At 34.1% G+C, this 19,645-nt stretch overlaps 1 protein-coding gene across 1 annotated transcript in view; it reads right to left on the reverse strand.

The window, feature by feature from the left end:
* Positions 1–993: 993 nt before the first annotated feature.
* Positions 994–19,645, reverse strand: part of LOC110096345 (transmembrane E3 ubiquitin-protein ligase FLY1) — a 31,890-nt gene continuing 13,238 nt past the window's right edge. The window contains exons 5-14 of the mRNA XM_020822245.2: positions 15,137–15,194; positions 11,829–11,892; positions 11,608–11,685; positions 9,588–9,745; positions 9,302–9,361; positions 9,062–9,155; positions 7,391–7,558; positions 6,885–7,213; positions 2,178–2,294; positions 994–1,524 (exon numbers count right to left, since the gene is read on the reverse strand). Of these exons, the coding sequence (XP_020677904.1) occupies positions 1,423–1,524; positions 2,178–2,294; positions 6,885–7,213; positions 7,391–7,558; positions 9,062–9,155; positions 9,302–9,361; positions 9,588–9,745; positions 11,608–11,685; positions 11,829–11,892; positions 15,137–15,194 (1,228 nt within the window). The 3' untranslated portion in view covers positions 994–1,422. The remainder of the gene's footprint in view (positions 1,525–2,177; positions 2,295–6,884; positions 7,214–7,390; positions 7,559–9,061; positions 9,156–9,301; positions 9,362–9,587; positions 9,746–11,607; positions 11,686–11,828; positions 11,893–15,136; positions 15,195–19,645) is intronic.

Raw genomic sequence — 19,645 nt, forward strand, 5'->3', positions numbered from 1 at the left:
GTAGATCTTGGGTTTTAAATTTAGATGCCTCTACCCAAATAACAAGTAACTGTCCATTATTTTTCTCTCTCCCATGCCTTCTCTATCCTCTTTCATTACTTTGACGGTTCACCCTCCCATATTTATAGAAATGATATTGCACATCCATTCAAATATATATATCCCTCTTACTATATTTTTGAGGGATTTATATACATACCACTTTATAACATGCTATTTATATATCTCACACCTAAAATTTTAATATTTCATGTCTATCACCTATAAATAACCTTAGTATTAAATATGCAAATAGCATGATATAAAATGATGCATATGTAAATCCCCCTAATTTTTTTAGATAGCAGCTCAAGAAAGACTAATAAATGTGTTGCAACTAGCACATTGTACTACTTGGCAACCTCTGAACCTTTTACCCTCTCTTTCACCATTACTTTGTATTAATATTATTATCGATTACATCATTTTCCTTCCAATATCTCTATTGAAGTTTATCTTAACAATATTATCAAGAGCTACTTTAACTTTTTTTGGGATAACCTTTTTATTGCTTTTAAAACAACTTTTTCGTATACAAAAAAATCGTTTTACAAAGCAGTACGAAAGCTACCCCTTTAAAGAAATTTTTCTTACTGCTTTTTGAAACAATTTTTTAATACATTTTTCTTTTTTTAATTCTAAATTTTTTAACTAAAAAAATGCTTAAAAACTAGTGAGGCAATTGTCCCAAACAAAACCTTTCATTATAATAACTTCACAACCATCTTTATAAAAAAATTACAATCATCCTAAATAAATCCTAAAACTTAGGCCATCTAACTTTTCCTATATGATAAAACACAACTAATTGATATATAAGTTCAACGGAGAGTATTATTATAAGAAAATAACATGTTATGAAATACTCCATAGTTAAGGCTTGATAAATATTTATTAAATTATACGTTAAAACATTACAGTAAGCTTGCTAATGCATAAAATATAACCAAGAGGTTTCCCTGCAACAACAAGAGCCTTCTAATTAAACTGTAATAGAATGCAAAATTTTGCTCACAACATTTTCTTTCATTTATTTACCATTTTGAACCCCCAACTCAACCACACAAATCCCAACATAATTTGAAGGATGATGCTAAGCTACTTCTTTCACGGCTATGGCATCCCAAATACTGTTGTGGAAGAATAATCATATACAGGATGGCATTATCAGAGTCGTTTAAAAGGCCTAATTTTGTACAATGCAACTGTACAGTTGTGGAGCTATGCTAGACCTCTTTATAAACGAGAGAGATTTCCCTTTTTACTTTCCCAAGCTCTTTTGAAAGGCTTCAATGGTCCTCTGACTGCAGAGTGAAATCTTTTGCATCCAATTGCCATCTGCAGGCCAAAAAGTTGGGAGGGTAAAGTTAACTGAGGTGTTTACTATGCTGGGGGAAGTGAACGCCTGCAGGTAGGGCATTCCATCTTTATGTCCATCCACCTTTGCAAGCAGCCCGAATGGAAGAAGTGATCGCATGGTGTCACCTGCATTACCAAAGCGATTTTGAACACTTGAAAATATAAGCAAAGGTTTTTTTTATGTGCCAATTTTTTGGCGATGAATTATTCTGTGCGGACACCGAACGCCGTTTAGAGCCCCATGAAAATACGCCACATCACCTCCTACTTGGTACCGAGCTCGGTACTGCTCGGTATTGGATGACATGGCTGCACCTGATTCGCCTCTGGATGGCAAGCTGTGTTCGGTATCCGCACAGAATAATCTCTCCAATTTGGCACCCCAACTCACCAAATTTGAATCAATTTGATCATACTGCAAATTTTTCTTATTATTTTGGCCACAATTTGATAATGCGTCAATTTTATTTTATTTTTTTCGACAAAATTTGATAGAGGAAGGCGGGCATTTATGATCTTTTATAATCAGTTGCATTAGTTTAAGCAAATATTAAGAAGTTCGATAAACTGCAAAAAATCCAAAATGCCGAAAGCATTCATATCTACCAGTTTCTATCCAAGGAAATGGCAAAGTTTATGGTAAAACTAATTTGGTTCAAAATTTGTGAATTGGACTAAGTAGACACCTAAGAAATTTAAAGACCATGCATTTTGATAATCTGCACAAAAAGAAAAAGAAAAACCTCAAGAAAATTGCGAGGGACGGGAAATATCAGTACCATGTAGTCACTTGATCGCTGAGTCAGTTCAATTGCTGTCATGCAGATGACACAGTCAGTGGCTTGGGTGGTATTGTTCTCTGGTCTCCTTGTATAGCTATATTTCTCGGGCAATATCTGGAAAATGGCTAACATAAGAAACACTGAGGTGATAACATTTTCATGTAAAGAAACTAAGTTGGCAGACAACAAGCAAATATGACTAGTTTTGTAATTTTTCAGGTTCTATGGATGCGCAAAAGCCATATAATTAATGGAGGTGGTTAAAAAGCTTCAGCTTCGTTTAGGACAACTTTTTTATTGCTTCTTAAAATAAAGTTTTAATACATGAACTATGTCTTAAAAAGCAATAAAAAAATCGTCCCAAACGAAGCCTTCATTTGCATAGAGAACGCCATTTACTGTGGCTCTCACACTCAACTCTGTCGAAGCAAAGGTTAAGAGATATTCTGCAAGGGGCAAAATGGAAAGACGGTGTCATTAGCTTTTTATATATAATTCATTTATCTCCATTACAAGCATATCCTATGGGACCAGAGCTAGCATGTATATGCCTATTTTAGACACTTAAATGAATGCAAAAATGGGTAAATTGGGGGGATGTGTCTGTTTTTAAGTTTTAGCATAAGGGTAAATTATAAAAATGATTTTTTTAGAGGGGCTAAAAAGAATGTGCATGTCTTCTATGCATTACGGCATGCAAATACTTCAATCTATGTAGCATCAATTCTAGGAATCATTAAATGTGATAATCTTTTATCTTTTTGAAATTATAGCATCACTTTCACATCCACGTAAATTAATTCATAATTTTAATAATATAATTTATGACATAAAATATTACAATAAATATTTAAATTATATACATTATATTAAAAATTAATGCACATTTATAAATTATACTAAAATATATGATATATAATCTCATATATTAGATAAAAATTTATTAATTTCATATGATATATTATCCATGTATAATATAGAATACAAAACTATATGAATTAATATGGTGTATAAATTATTTTAAAATATTATTGTCATTTATAATGTGTAAATTACATTTCATATTGTATGTACCTATATTTATGTCGAATGCATATATGCAAAAAATTTAAGTAATTAAAGGAGAAGAATATATTGTACTGTGGGTGCCAGAAATTTATATATCCAACATTTGGTTCAGTTTATAAAGATCTTTAGAAGTTGTTGCAAAGTTATGGGTTCGAATTCTGCCTACATAAATAAATTTCCACCCCCTAGAGTGAAACAAAAGAATATAATATATTAATAAACTATAGACAATCATACAGATCCCATTTGATGGAACATAATTTTCAATGCGAGGTACTGATCCTGAAGCAACTAAAAATAACCCCTTTGGTCCTCAATTGACCATGATAATTAATTCAGATGCTTAATGAGCTTGGAAACCAAATAAATATAGCTAAAATGATCAACTCGCATAACAATTTCATTAACACCAATTTTATGTGATTGTGAATGACCAGAGGGCCCTGAACCTAACCATCCCAACTTGGGCGAAACCAACCTAGCCAATTGGATCAATAACTCTATTAGAATACAACATACATAAAGCTCAACCATTGCCATCACTGTTGGCCTCCAAAATGCTGAGCCATCCCTAGGAAAGCTGTTGTCGAGAGCAACATACCAAAATGTTAAAATCATGCTGACGTGTGCTCATTACTGCGTACTTCATTTATGAATATTTCAACATTATAAATCCATTGCAACGTCAATAGACCTTTCTTTCGCAATCTTCTTGCAATAAATAGAGACGAATATTTTGAAACAAAAATGGTGCGGTATCATCCTCGCTTTTTAGCAGCCCTAAATTTAAGAAGCAAATCCTCAAAATATGATCGACAAAATTTTGATCAATAAAAATTATTTATTAACAATGGCTATTAAAAGTGTTATAAAAAAAGATTTAAATGATATTCTTAAAAACTATAAATAAGCCTATATATCTCTCATTTAAGGCATTCAAAGTTATAGGAGTTTTCAAATCTGGAGGAACATATAGCCCGTGAAAATCCTACGAGAGATTATCATTAAGATATGGAATTTTTAAAGCCTAGGAGAGCCTAGAACCAAGGTGAATTTCCAAACCTAGGGAGACTAAAGATGAGGTAAATCTACAAACGACCATCATTAAGGATCTCTAGGATTCGAAGCCCTAAGAGGTTCTAAAGCCAAGATAAATCCTATGAGCAACTGTCATTAAAAAAGTGGGCTACAACCACTCTTGTAACGTTGTCATCTTTACATTAAGACATGTACCTTAATCTCTATTGTGCCACCATCTCCTTCAAAACAACACAAAAGCCTCTTGTATTATATTCATCACCACATCAAGAACTGCATTACAATACCATAATCTCATTGATATCACATTCCTTCCCTTTTAGATGCAGAATAGCAATCTCATCACAAAGTATACACTGCAACCATCTCCAACAATCCTTATGCCATATCCATCTCATGCAAACTTCAATCACTATTGCTTTCAGCCAGTACAACACAACAATCTCCTCTGATAACCATAGCCCCTACATAGCCAACATTTACAATGTTCAAAATCAACGCACGTGAAAACCTACCTTAGTGCCCACAAATTTATAAGCTCTATATTGTTCCTCAATTATTTGTGTGTCCATTTGCATATTTATTTTATAATATAACGATATAAAATATGATAATTTTATCAGATTTATTAGACTCTTCAACTTTTGACATAAACAAATAATAAAAAAACGAAAATGTCAATTATGAGAAACCAAACAAGCGCTAACTATAACTTTCATAACAATACTTTCTTTAAATTGGGGCTATTAAGGCATAATTTATCAACATCATATCATCATTAGCAACTTAGCAACTATTTGGGTCAACGTCATCAATCCTACAGCCCCAAAAAGAGTCTGTAGCAACTTACCAACTATTTGAGTCAACTTCATCAATACTTCAGCTCCAATAATTCTTTTTGGGAGAGCCGTCAGCTCAAATATGCAATAAACTCCCTAAAATCTATTTCCCCATATTTATCTTCAATATGCGCTAATCATATTATCCCTCTAGTATAATCTTTCTCATCCTATAACCTCTAATTTTACTATAAAATTGTCTTAATATTGTGTTTATTAACTCCATATCATCTTCTATTCTTGTCTTATTTTTTCTTCTAGATTCCAAATTAGGCTATCAAAAAGATTCATAATATCAAAAGGAATTTTTTTAGGAGGTAACGAAAAAGGTAGTGACATTAATCAAATTACGTGGAAGAAACTCTGCAAACCTAAAAATACGAGGGACTTTGTTATTAAGGATCTCAAGAGTATAAATTTGTCCATCCTAGGTCAATGGATTTGATAATCCATATAGTCTAATAATGATTCATTTGCTGATTCTATTATTCATAAAAGTTACATCAACTACTCTGACTCCTTTAGACCTTTGGTCAAGTAAAGTCTCTCGATGTTCAAATTTTATCAAAGTTTTTGTTAAGTTTTTTATTCATTTTTGTCAAACAACTCTTTGAACACCCGTCATGGTAAAATTACCAACTTTTGGAGAGAAAAATCAGCAGCCCTTTCGTTATTCAATTCACAGACTTTTTATTTTTTATAGGAATTCTAACCCCTTTGTAGCATCTTATCACTTCAGTGGTCCAGCATGGCATGATCTTTGGAAAGATATCACACAATTTCATTCAAAGGATCGCAAGGAACTTGTCTTATCAAATACTAAATAATTTAAGCCAAATAAAAAAAAGGACATCCCCTTTTGGATTCTTTCCTCATCTACATTCTTTTTTAGTTCCTTCTACTCTTTTCTTATTGATGAGGATACTCAAAAATTAATTCCTCTTAGATTTGAAAATTGATTATACCTCTCTAAATTGAATTTCTTGAATGACTCCTTTTTATGAGAAAAATAAGTAGCAATATTTAGCTTCTACACAAAAGTATTATCACTTTGGTCTCCGTGACACTTGATCTGGGAATCTTTAAGATGCTTTTCGTCTTCTTTGGCTGTCACTTCATATCTAATATTTGGAAGAGACTATAATCTTACTGGCATTTCATCTCCTATTATTAGCTTGGGCTTTGTGCTTTCAACTTGACAAAGAATATACAAAGAAAAAAATTAGATATTTGTGGAATGTTTTCTTCTTCTCAAACATGGAATGAAAGAAATGCTATATAGATTTCTAACAAAAAAAACAGAGGTTCCTTTAGATTGATATTACGAATCTTATATTCTTCTAGATCAAACATGTTAATCATAATAATATCAATACTATAACAACAACATCTACATAATAATATCAATAAAATTAACGAAATAATTGCACAGAACGCTTGAATACTAATCCTCAAGAAATGATTTTTTATTTTGCCATAATTCTATTTTTTTGACCAGCTTACTTGCATTATTTTTCTTCTTTCTTTTGCATCGTTTTGTAAACTTTCCTTTTCATTAAATGAGAAGGGTATAGCTTTTTCATAAATTTTTTTCCTCTCCATGCACTTATATCCTATATACTTGAAAGACAAATTATACAGAAACCATTTATTGAACTAAGAACCTGTAAGATTGGGTTGAAAGAGTTCCAAGGTTAAAAAGTAACTAAACATGCCCTTCCTAGCTTATTTAAAAAATAAATCAAATAAACTTACATACCTGGCGAGGAATGAACCATCTAGAACCCAGATAATGTTGAAGGAGAAGAATCAATGCTTGAAATCCCATGAATATACATAGTGATATGCACCAACCCCTGTCAACTTCTATGCGCATAAAGTTGCTTGGGCAGCCAAATATGTATAAAGGAATTGCAAGACGAGTTGCACTCATGCCTAATATATAATGAGGGTGCAAAGGTTTTCTTGTATCCCGAATGACATTATTGATGATTTGTGGTATCCAAAATGAATACATAATGAAAAGGATTGGGCGCAGGAAACTATGGAACTCATACATTACAAGAATTCCGCCAAGAAGGATGCCATCTGTAATTGGATAAAAAAATTTAAAAAATAATAAACAAACAAATAAACAAGTAAAATGCACACAAAGATATAAATCTTGATGTGAATATAGTCAAATAGTTGTGTTTTAGGACATTGATGAAATGCAGAAAGAAATAAGACTGAACCGCACATGCAAGAATACAAATTAAGTCTTACAGAAACGGCTGTAGAGGACTGATAGTTCACGTCTCATTGCCTCCCAACCTTCACCATTGCTTAAGGGTCTACTTGCCTTCCAAATAGCGAGAAGGTACCTCATCTCAAAAATAGAAAAAACTACAAACTTGAAGAAAGCTGCTGTCGCAAAAGCATTGAATAGGGACTCTGAAACATAAACCAAGAAATACATAGATAAGCATTACTTTGATGATTATTATGCACAAACAAAGAGTTAACAAAAAAAAAAAATCTATATTAATTTATAGCTCAATGTTGCTTAAAATAACAATAAAAACAAAATTGTTATGGTCAATGAAAATTAGCATGATGAAACTAAATTAATTATTAAATTTTATGATAATCAAAGAAGAATATGATCTATAAGCATGATCATTTAGGGCAAGGAGGGTAGATTGTTTAGTAATGGTGTAAGTTGGCAGAAGAGTTATTTTCAGCAAGAATTAGACCAAATGCAACATAAAGGAGTGACTACCAAAGAATAATTCATGAAGCCATTCGATAATAAAAAAGGCCAACGATACATACTTGATCATTTACCTTTCCTTAAACAAATTGCAAGCATTGCTAGATAGTAAGTTGGCGAGCAGGATATATAAAGAAAATACCCAAAATGATCATAAATGAGCTTGCATGTCCCATGATATGACTTGAGGTTAGTTATATCCTTATACAAGAGTGAGGCTTAGTGTTACACTACTACTATTGAGCGATCTGTTACCATATTCAATTTTTTAATCTCTAATTTCTGGTTATTGGTTTATATGTTTAATTGAGTTTTGTCAAGTACAATATGATTTTCGATTGTGCATGATTTCAAATCAAACAAATGCTTTAAATGTCTTGAATTTCTATTAGTTACTTCTAATAAATAAGTATTAAATTATCATTTATGACAGATTTATGTTTATTTTTATGTTTTAATATAAAGGAATAAATAAATGTTCCATCAAATGCCATCCTGCAAAGAAATTAATATTAATAGTTATGGTGAAGCTTTTTTTTTTGTTATGGTGAAGCATATGTATCCAAGATGATACCAGGAAATGAATACAAATAAATAATACAAATTGATAATTTTTTATGAATCTTGCACATATTTGATACCTATCCAATCTCATAGCAGTAAAATAACATTAAGAGATAGGACAATTCTACAACCTCTAACAAATTATGGACTACAATATCATTAGGAATTCTTTATAAACTTCACCTGACATTACCATAGATAGTCACCATAAACAGGTCTCATGAGAGATTCTAGAAAGAAAAAAACAAAAATAATTTGAGGGATAATTTCATGTCTAACTCCAAAATTTTGTCTATTAAAAGAAATGAAATCCTCTCAGTTTCATTCATCAAATTCTCATACAAATATAAAAATTCACACAAAAATCTGACATGCATTTTTGGCTTTGGTCCAACGGTTTGATTGTAGCAAGCACAAATGCAAAGCTTCTATAGTTTATTTTTTGGTATAGGTGTTAAACTTGTAAATATATATGATTTGAGTGCTATGTACATAATTTTCCTATAATTTTAATATTTTTCTTCCAATTTAGGCCAAAAAAAATGCAAATGTACAGAATTATAAATTCAATATGATATTGAGACTTAGTCATCGTGATAGGAGAAACAATCACTACTCACCTACTAAAATTCCAGCAGTCAAATGCAAAAGACAAAGATATGCATCCATAATGGCCTGTTGACCAATCATCAAAATAGAAACTTTGGCAGCACCCTGGAAGAAAATCAAGTGCTCTTAAATAACAAATGAAATTTGACAGATCCAGAATAATTTACAAGCAGGAATTTAAAACTAAGGACATAATGGACATTTAGCAAACTATTTAAACTAGAAGTTGTGAAGGCAAGAAGAAACCTTACAGATTGAGTATTGCTATGTTCCATCTGTCGAATCAGTAGCAGAACTTGGATGAATGAAATCTATTTAATAGGAAGGTCAAGGAAATCTAAGCTATCACTGTAATAAAAACATAATGCTAGTTATGGGCAGAAGTTATTGTGCCTGGCGGTTGATACTCTTTTATTGACCAAAATCTGCACAGATGACCCATTATTACATTATTTTGGTGTGCCAATGCAAAGCTCCCATTGCGGAGCTCTATTAATGAATAGAAATCAGAGCAGAATTCTTGGTCATGAAGGATACAAAAGTAACCATTAAGGTATAGTTAACAGCTTTGTTATAGTAGACCTCAACATTGAGCGAAGTGGCATTTAGAAGTATTGGTGAAAAGCACTCTCCATCATCCTCAACTGCAGGACTCTCCATTAACCCCTCCAAGTGATAGCAATCATGTTCACCATCTAGAAAGAAGTTAAAATGCAACTATTAGCACAATGGAACAACCATTGGGGACTATTTTGTTCCCCACAAAGAGTTGAGAGACCATTTTGGTCATTTTCTCGATGATTTTATTATCAATATTGGTTATGTTAAATGTCTTTGGTAAGAAATGAAATGTGATTTAAGCTATAATTCTTTATATATATATATATATATATATATAGGGGGAAAATTATTTTGTTCAGTAAATTATATATGACGCTAAATAAAGAGTTTTACTAGTTAAAAACATCTTAGTTTTCCTCTTAATGGAACTATTGCACCATTGGTTAATTTTACTAAGGAAAAATCACCTACATCTCATAAAAAGCCTATCAAGCAAACACAATAACCCCAAAACCATAAGATCAAGTGATTTCATGACATATAAAATCCATGAACATCATTCCAATGGTGATCCATGTATAAAAAATAATTATCAAATATAGCTATGTAGAACGAAATGATTCTTATTTATGTGACTTTTCAAAACAATATGTTTGAAAAAAACTTTCATAGGCTAAATAATGTTTCGTGCCGTTTTGATGCCTATAAAAGTCATATTGGGACGCACAAAAGCATAGAGACAAAAGAAATGCAAGATGGACTTGAATCGCCAATTATATCTAAAGCTTTGAATTGGTCTACTTTAACCCTTATCCCTTAATTAGGACTCAAAAAATAAAAAACTAGAAGGAGAAAAGAAGGAAAAATATCTAGTTACCTAAGCCTTCAACTTCCTACACTTCATATGGATAAGGGTAGAGGCAATTACAATAAAATGGGAGACATTTGGCATCCATACATGAAAAGATGTGATATAGATGAAAGGATACAACAAAGGGGGTGTTTTAAGATCATAAAAAAATGGAAACATAACGAAAAGAATCATCTCTACAAAGCCATTCATTTTCAAGGTAATATGTTCATCTTAGAGCAACCCATTTGGGTTGAAGTAATCCCCTCAACAAACGTGCATAAGCCATTTGACATGGAGCATTTCATTTAGCTTGAAGGGCAAACGCATGTCTGACACAAACCTTCTTGATCAAATGGAGAATAACTTAATATCTAACATGCAATTTCAATCAAAATTGGAACTTTCACTAACATCTACATAAGAACCTTTCATGAAGTTTGCATAAGAGCTTGTATATGCACCTAAACTTGAAACTCAATAAGAGTCATAACCTCAATCTAAAATTGAACTTAAATATGAGATCACATCTCATCTCAAACTTGAATTAGAAAATGAATCCTCCCTAATTTTAAAATTAGACAAAGCATGCCCAATGAAATTGTTAAACCATAAGAACAGTCAAATAATATTACTCCAGAAAAATTATCTGCTAATACAATCAATCAAAACAACTGATTGCATTAGTGAATTTTGATAGCCATGTTTTATTTGGTATAAACAAGTCAAGCAAAACAATTGATTGTATCAAATCAGTTCCGAATGACATAATTTTATCAAAGGAAAAAAAAACGTCAAGTAATCATAAATGCATATTTTTTAAATTTTCATCTTTTCTTTCTTGCAAAATTGTTAGTAGTGTATCCATTAGAAAACATTTAAGTTCAAATCCCAAGAAGAAAAGAGATTCATTTTAGATAATAGGGACAGCATGCATAGATAAACAGTTCCTAGTTTCAGCCAGCACCAATATGAACAACCTCAGTAGAGACTATGTGCAGATGTGTGAAGAAGAATCCTACACATTTTCTATAATTAGAGGTTCTTAACTGAGGAATCCAGCACAAAATAAACCCCCAATGACAGCGAAATGAAAAAGCAAATTAGAAATAGACAGAAATAAACAAAGCTTAGATGATCTTATACCTGCTTGGCTAGATGAGATCCGGGAAACCTGAGCAGCTATCTCAATGTTGCAATGTTTCTCAATGTCATCTGTAAGTGCTGCAAAGCAAATATCAAGATAATGACAAGGTTATGACCGTTATAAGGAAATACATAGCTTTAAATGAAATGTTTTCTGCATTTACAAACAGCACGTGCTATTGGCAATCTTACTTTGAATAATGAAATAAAGATAATCTTACATTTTTTCCTTCGTACTCTATCCCTGGGAGACTCTTGAAAAACTTGAGAGGAAAATGCTCCTAGCTATGTGATGAGAGAGAAATAAGTCGTAAAAAATTAGTTCCAGTGTTGAAAGAGCTAGAATTATGAGAAATCTTGACAAGAGAATATAGAGAAGTGTATATCTAAAAGAACATCTTAAAACCAAAGGATAAACAATGAAGAAAACTAATGGTCATCCATCTTATGTAGAATAAGATTCCTCCGCCTGATTGCTACTTCATTCAGGCAAAGACAAATTACTAGTCTATCATCATAAATATGCTTTGAATACATCTAAAATTATTAAATATGACCAAACATAATTTCATATGCTCAAAAGTAAACCTAAGTAGAAAAAATCTAGATGAGGACATGTTTTAGAGGAAAAAAATTAACTGAGATGATGCATGCAAAATGTTTGGCAGCAGTACTAACAGCATAGTCTAGGTGGGAGCAAGGCACCATCAGAATGACACAAAGAAGGGTACATAAGGTGCAGTGATGAAGATCAACATGTTTATATTAGATGGAAATGTCAATTGAAAACTGAACTCACTAGATTTATTTTAGTAGTTCTATTTTATTTCTTAATTTTCAATTTTGGGTATTGGACATGCCAATGATGAATGCTTGAGAATAAGATGTGTTTTCCGTTAGCATGATTTTCCTTGGACTGGTTGATGTATGACTACAATGCTTTGCAATAATATTATTAAGAGCTTGCACAACTTATTGATTAGAGAAATAACAAATAGAACTATTAGCAAATAAAACGATGAATCAAAACGTAAGAGTGGTCACTTTTGTTTAGGCTAAGTTGCATATCAAGAGCTTTGAATCATCAAAATAACGTAGGAAATCAATATCATGCAAAAGTAGTAGCTTTCAACGAAAATATCTAATATAACAATAAGATTAGAAAACAATGAAGTACACTCAATTCCCTACGTTTACTAAACTTGGCAGAATGAGACAAACGCAATCTTCACGACTGAAATCAAATCACAAGGAGGGGTTAGACTTGAAGGAATACAAGAAAAGAGAGATTAGAAACCTTCGTCAAGGATCAGTTGTAATCCTCCACTCGACGGTTCCAAGTTGCCTTCAATAGCCTCAACCAAGGTATCCAAGATGCGATCCACGTACTCTTCTATGAAGTGGTCGATGTGCGGGTTGACGTCGAAGAAAGTCGAGTGCAAGATGCAAACAAATCCTTGCTCGTCGTAGGAGAGGCCGTAGTCAAGCTCAGGATCAGCCATTCATTGAGTTCGAGAGGTTGAAGTGTGGATGACGATCGTTGTTGCCTTCCTTGAGAACTCCACAAGAGAGAAAGAAGTTTCTCCCAAGAGTTGAAGTGGAAAAGAAGGAAGGGGTGGCCGGCCCAATGAGGGAGGATGGGGGAAGAATTTAGGTTCATATTTTGGGAGAAAGAGGTGGGAAAATCCGAAAATCCAAGTAATTGTTCCTCTAATTAAGCCCTTTTGTTTGGAAAAGATTTAAATGTATTAAGGAAAGGGTGGGGGCGGCTAGAAGAGAGGGGAAAAGGTTTGAAATCTTTCCAAATGAGGTGTTAGCAATTAGGAAAGAAATCAATAGGGATTAATGGGATGGGGGGCCGGCGGCATCCATAGGAGGGAGAGGGATTTAGGGAGAGCAATTAAAATTGCTTGATTTGGATTTGAATATTTGGGAAGGGATATTTAAATCCAATTTGAATTTTAAATTCAAATAGAATTTAATTAGGAAACTTTACAAAAATAGGATTCATAAATTAATTTGAATTTGAATTAAATAAGTTTCATATCCTAGAAAGACCCAAATGGAAAGGTTTGACACAAGCCAAAGGGGGGGGGGACACAAGGGGGGCCCGACGGCTTAGTTGGGCTTGCCGTCGGATTTGGGTGAGACGGGGTGGGGTCGGGTGAGATGGGAAACTAGAGATACTAGCTCAAGGTCCAAGGGGAAAGGAGCTTGTAGTTGGCCGATGGTGGAGAGGGTCGTTGGGAAAAGAGAGGAAGGAGGAAGAAGGAGAAAAGAACTTCAAAACTAAACACGAATCCGGACTCTTCCAAGATTGGTGGGTGATCCAATTCCCTCTCCTAGGGATCTCTCTCCAACCTTTCTCAAGCTCTCTCAAGAACTCAAAGTACGGGAAATTTTTTTTATCATTCATTCATTACTTGAAAAGAAGAACAATGAGGCTATAAATTGCGTCCTACAATGACTCAAAACATAAAGGACAACAATGCCCCTAGGGCTTACATACGACATCCCTTAATAAAAGGGTACAACGAGAAACTAATAAAGCAAATACATAAATAAGAAAATACATAAAACAAATTAGAAATACAATGACTCAATCATGGTCGTAGATCGACGACCACGTCTCTGATAGACCTTCCATGATCTGATGTCCCCATGATTGGTTCACCTAGCTGGTTCAGTTAAACTGATTGTGTATATCAGTTCAGCTGTTGGGTTTTACATTCCCACATATTATTTGGAGCTATTTGAATTTCCAAGGAATTATCTGATTGAGCTTATTTGATTATATATACCTTCCGCTGTGTATCAGCAGTGCATGACAGCATGTGTAGTGAGTTCAATGTGATTGAGGCTGATTGGGATATGAATTTTGTATCTTGTTTTGTTTTCAATCTTATGTGCCTATTGATCTTAAATTCCTTCCAAGTACAAAGCAAGTGCGATAGACAACTTCTGATGAAAATATCCCCGTTAACAGTGTGACGCATGAACTTTCTCCACTTTGGTGACTTCTTTCATCAATCTATTTTCTTCTCAAACATTTTGTTGTTGGTTTTGTAAGAGTCATAATTTTTAGAAAATTTTGCTACAACTGGGATTTCAAATGCGGTAAAAAAATTTTTACTTGCTAATTTTTTTTGTAGTTGAGCTTCTAGCTAAGTTGTTCTCATTCATTTGATCGTTGCAATATCATTTTGGTTCAATTTACCGTATTTTGAGTGTACACCTAAAGAAAATATTGTGTAATTAGTGGTCTTTATTTATTTATTTATTTTTTTGCATGATCAACATTTATTGTATCATCTTAGCAAGCATTATGAACCATAGAGCTTTGGGTGTACGGCATCATGCATGTTTAATTCATGATAGAAATCATTGCTGTCCAATGTAATAATAGAAGGAAAATAAAAATAGAACTTCCACAAAGCACAAATCTGGATAAATAAATTATTGGATGAAATCTGTAAGTAGACGCACAAAACCATTGAATGTTCAAAATTGGAAAGCATTTACTACTTACCAAATGATAGGGATTGGACATAAAGTGCTCTTCTTGAAGTAGCACTCCATCTGATCCACTGCAGCAGAAGATAAACTAAAAATGTTAAAAATGGTGGGGTCCCAAAAAAATATAAAAGGAGCAAAAAATTATAAGCTAATATGAGAATAACCTTACACACACACACACACACACACACATATATATATATTCAACAAAATTAGCTTGAATGAAACAAATTAAGATAATGGAGACAATGTTATCATTTGATGGAATCCAAAAAAATTGCATTGAATCCAAATTGGTACAGAGGACAAAAGAACCAAGCAAAATTGTATCAATAGAAGAAGGGATTGAAACGAACTGCAGCAACAGAACCATAAAAAAAATGTTGGTTGATTTTCCCACAACCATTCCTAGGCAAATAGAAACAAGAATACATCATTTAAGGCAAACCAAAACTAATGATTAGATCATAATTAAACAAAAAGAATAACTTCATACATGAATTTCAATTCTTTCATGTAAATAACAAAAATAAAAGTTTCAATATTACAATAAATAAGAAGATTTTATAATGCTTGGTTGAATTAGAAACCACTCATAATCAATGTATTAAAAACCATATGCACAAATCAAACCAAAGGGAGACGCTTCAAGGTTCAAAGATTAAACTGGTGTTGAAACTTGATAAACAAATAGAAATAAAGATAAAATATTAATACGAATATAAAAATATCACCATTATCATTAACCTTTACTTCTACTATTTGGGGATTGCTTTATGAATCATTATTGTTCATTTGTTCCTATTAAATATATCTCTAGGCATTAAACCTGTCATTGGGAAATAAAACTGATGTAGAACGGGTAGGAGCTCCAAAATTTTTAGAACAATTTCTGCTTTTGGTTTTCCCCAAAAAAAAAAAAAAAAAAAAAAAAAAAAAAAAAAAAAAAAAACCTGAGAGAATTCAATGGAGAAAATCCGGTGGAGACCAGAGAAATTCCTAGGGAGATATGGAATTGTTTTCTGTAATAGCATAGGATGGGTTTTAGGAAACAAATATTGATTTAAGCCAAGGGGGATGGAGGGGATGGAGGGGCTGGCGGGATTGAGGATGGGGAGGGAATTAAGCACGGGATTAATTCCAGAAATCTGCCCAGCATGCAAGAGGTTTAAATTTCCCAAATCAGTGAGAAAAACTGCTGGAAAGCAATTTAATAACCACGGGATTGAGAGGGCGTGAGTTCTTATTTCCTAAATCACACCTTTAGTATTAGGAAATACCTTAGAGCCAAAGTAGGAATGAGAAAGAAATAAGTATGGGGAGGTTAATTGAAATCTGAAATTAGATGCAGATTTCAATTAATGTGATTTAGGAAACGGAGGGGATTTCTCCCGTAATGAGATAAGCTGTTAATGAGAGGGAATTAACAGGGAGATGAGGTGGAGCTTAAGGAATTCGGCCAAGCAAGAGGAAATAGTTGCCAATGCAGTAATGGGAGAATAGGAAATAAAGAATAATTCAAGATGGAGGTGAAAGGGGGGCGGCAATGCAGGGAAAAGAAAAGGGGAGAATTAATTTTATTCCCAAAAGTGGAATTTCACTTAGACAACAAATCAATCCAAGCAAGGTGAGTAGGAAATTCGGTCAAGAGGGATTTATGGGTGATTTCAAATTATTTCCTAACTAATAGATGAGATTAGGAAATAATTCAAAAGGGTTAATGGGATAGGGAAAGAATTATTTAGATCCATTTGAATTTAAAATTAAAATAGAACTCATTTACAATTTTTCAAAAATAGAATGACAAATTAGGAAAATTTTCAAATTTCAAATTAGTTGGATTTGAATTTTGAAAACCGCCCAAAATTAAATCACCCAAATTAAGCAAGGAATTAATGGGGATGAGGAGGTGGATGGGGAACCGGCGATTAGAGGGTTGGCCGGTGGTATGGGAGCTTGGGTGGGATGTTGGCCGTGGGCGTTGGACGGGGAAAAGAGGGGTTTTCGGGTGAAGGCTAGAATCCAGCGGCCAAACGAAGATGGGGAGGAGGAAGAAGATGAAGATAACGATGAAGAGCAATAAGAAGGAACAAAAGCAAATAAACAAAATATCAAAGATACAACCGCGAGCCCGAACACATCCTGCGGCTGACGGGTACTAAGTTGCCCTTCTCCAAGGGACTTCACGCCATGAACCCGGACCCATCCTGCGGCTGGTGGAAACTCCGACTCCCTACCATAGGGATTTCAATAACGTTCTTCCCAAAGAACCCAAGTGCAAAACACAAATTTTTTTTATTAATAATTGATGTAGACAAAGGGGGGGCCAACCCATGTCCAAAATAATATGAATTTTGGCTTCCCTTGAGTCTAATAGCTCAATCAAAATTGAGCTGAAATTTTAGCTCATTTATGAGCTGGTCTTTACTTCACTTATTGAACTAAGGGTTAGCTCATTATTAGCTATGATTTTAGCTCATATTTATCTTTTATTTAATGCACTTTTATTATAGTTTTTAATGTCTTAAAGTTGTCTCCCGGCCGGCTGCTGGATTTCCATGCCTGGGCTCCCTCCCGTGACTGTGGCCCCTTGGTTCCCGTGCGGTCTCCTTGGCTCTCGCGGCTACCACTTTGGTTCTTGGGTTTGGGATGTTTTTTCGTGCAAAGCATTAGTGTTTTAATTAATTGTGTTGTTTAGAATTCCTATGGGAATTTAATGTTAGTGTCTCTTTGGCCGGTGGTATGGGAGCTTGGGTGGGAAGTTGGTCGTGGGCGTTGGACGGGGAAAAGAGGGGTTTTTGGGTGAAGCTAGAATCCGGCGGCCAAACGAAGATGGGGAGGAGGAAGAAGATGAAGATAACGATGAAGAGCAATAAGAAGGAACAAAAGCAAAACCAAAATATCAAAGATACAACCGCGAGCCCGAACACATCCTGCGGCTGACGGGTACTAAGTTGCCCTTCTCCAAGGGACTTCACGCCATGAACCCGGACCCATCCTGCGGTTGGTGGAAACTCCGACTCCCTCCCATAAGGATTTCAATAACGTTCTTCCCAAAGAACCCAAGTGCAAAACACAAATTTTTTTTATTAATAATTGATGTAGACAAAGGGGGGGTCAACCAATGTCCAAAATAATATGAATTTTGGCTTCCCTTGAGTCTACTAGCTCAATCAAAATTGAGCTGAAATTTTAGCTCATTTATGAGCTGGTCTTTACTTCACTTATTGAACTAAGGGTTAGCTCATTATTAGCTAAGTTTTAGCTCATATTTATCCTTTATTTTAATGCAACATGCACTTTTATTAATAGTTTTTAATGTCATAAGTTTGTCTCCCGGCCGGCTGTAGATTTCCATGCCTGGGCTCACCTCCCGTGACCGTGGACCTTTGGTTTCCCGATGCGGCCTCTTGCATCCCAGCGGGCTACCATTCGGTTCTTTGGGGTTTTGGGATGTTTTTTTCGTGCCAAGACACTAGTGTTTAACTTAATTGTGTTGTTTAGAATTTTGGAAATTTACTGTTAGTGTCTCTTTGTAATTCCCTTGTCATATCATAATATTATGGGGGATTGTTTATGTTCTGAAATTGGAAGTACTGAAAATGTGATTTATCGGAAAAAGCTTGAAACCTGCGGGTTTGCTTTGGAAATCACTAGCGGGTCTTTTCCCCTTTTTCCTCGAATCCCCTCCGGAAAATATCTGCGGGCTCTTTCATCTTTTCTTCTCACCAGGGCGCTTATAACCTCCTGTCGTTCTTCCGCAAGTGCCAGGTTATGCTTAGCCACCTGATATCCGTTCTCAAGTCAAACTATTAGGTGCGTGTCGTCATTCTTATTTTGGAGTCTAGTTTGTAAGTTTTTATTTATGTCAATTTGAAGTGTAAGAGTTTGTTCATCTTCTCTCTGTCTCTCTTGAATTTCCGTCTCAAGTCGTCGTCTCCTTTTTTTTGTGTCGTCCATTCTCTCTTGTGGCGGAGAGGGGTATAGAGCTCCCCTATATTTCTTGCGCCCAACCAATTTTGGTATCAGAGCAGAGTATAGGATGTCCTAGGTTGTTGGTTTGTTCAAGTCAGAGTTTGCTCCAAGCTTTGTCCAAAGGTTTATTTGTGGCCAATTTAGGTTGAGTCTTTCTATGAGTCTTGTAATTTTTTGAATCTTTTTTTGGAGTCTTGTCAAAAAAAATGAAAAGTAGCAAAAAGATATGGCTACATCAGAAGGAAGAAAGCGATCAACAATAATCCTGCATGTTCCCACTTCATTGGACATAATGGTTTCACCTACGAAAGGCGATTCTACTAATTCCGTTCAAGACGTTTACTACAGCTTCAGTATCACTGTTTCTTGTGACGTCAAAAATTCGAGAAGTACACAAAGATATTGCAACAGCAACTTTAAAAAAGTTTAACAAGGAGAATTTTGAAGAGATTGGGAAGCAAACTTCAAAGAGTTGGTGAAAGACATTATTACCATCCTCCAGGAAACACAATAACCCACTCATCAGAAGCTGCGAGTTCACAAGACA

This window comes from Dendrobium catenatum, unplaced genomic scaffold (assembly GCF_001605985.2).
Source record: "Dendrobium catenatum unplaced genomic scaffold, ASM160598v2 fragScaff_scaffold_864, whole genome shotgun sequence".
NCBI classification, from domain to species: Eukaryota; Viridiplantae; Streptophyta; class Magnoliopsida; order Asparagales; family Orchidaceae; genus Dendrobium; species Dendrobium catenatum.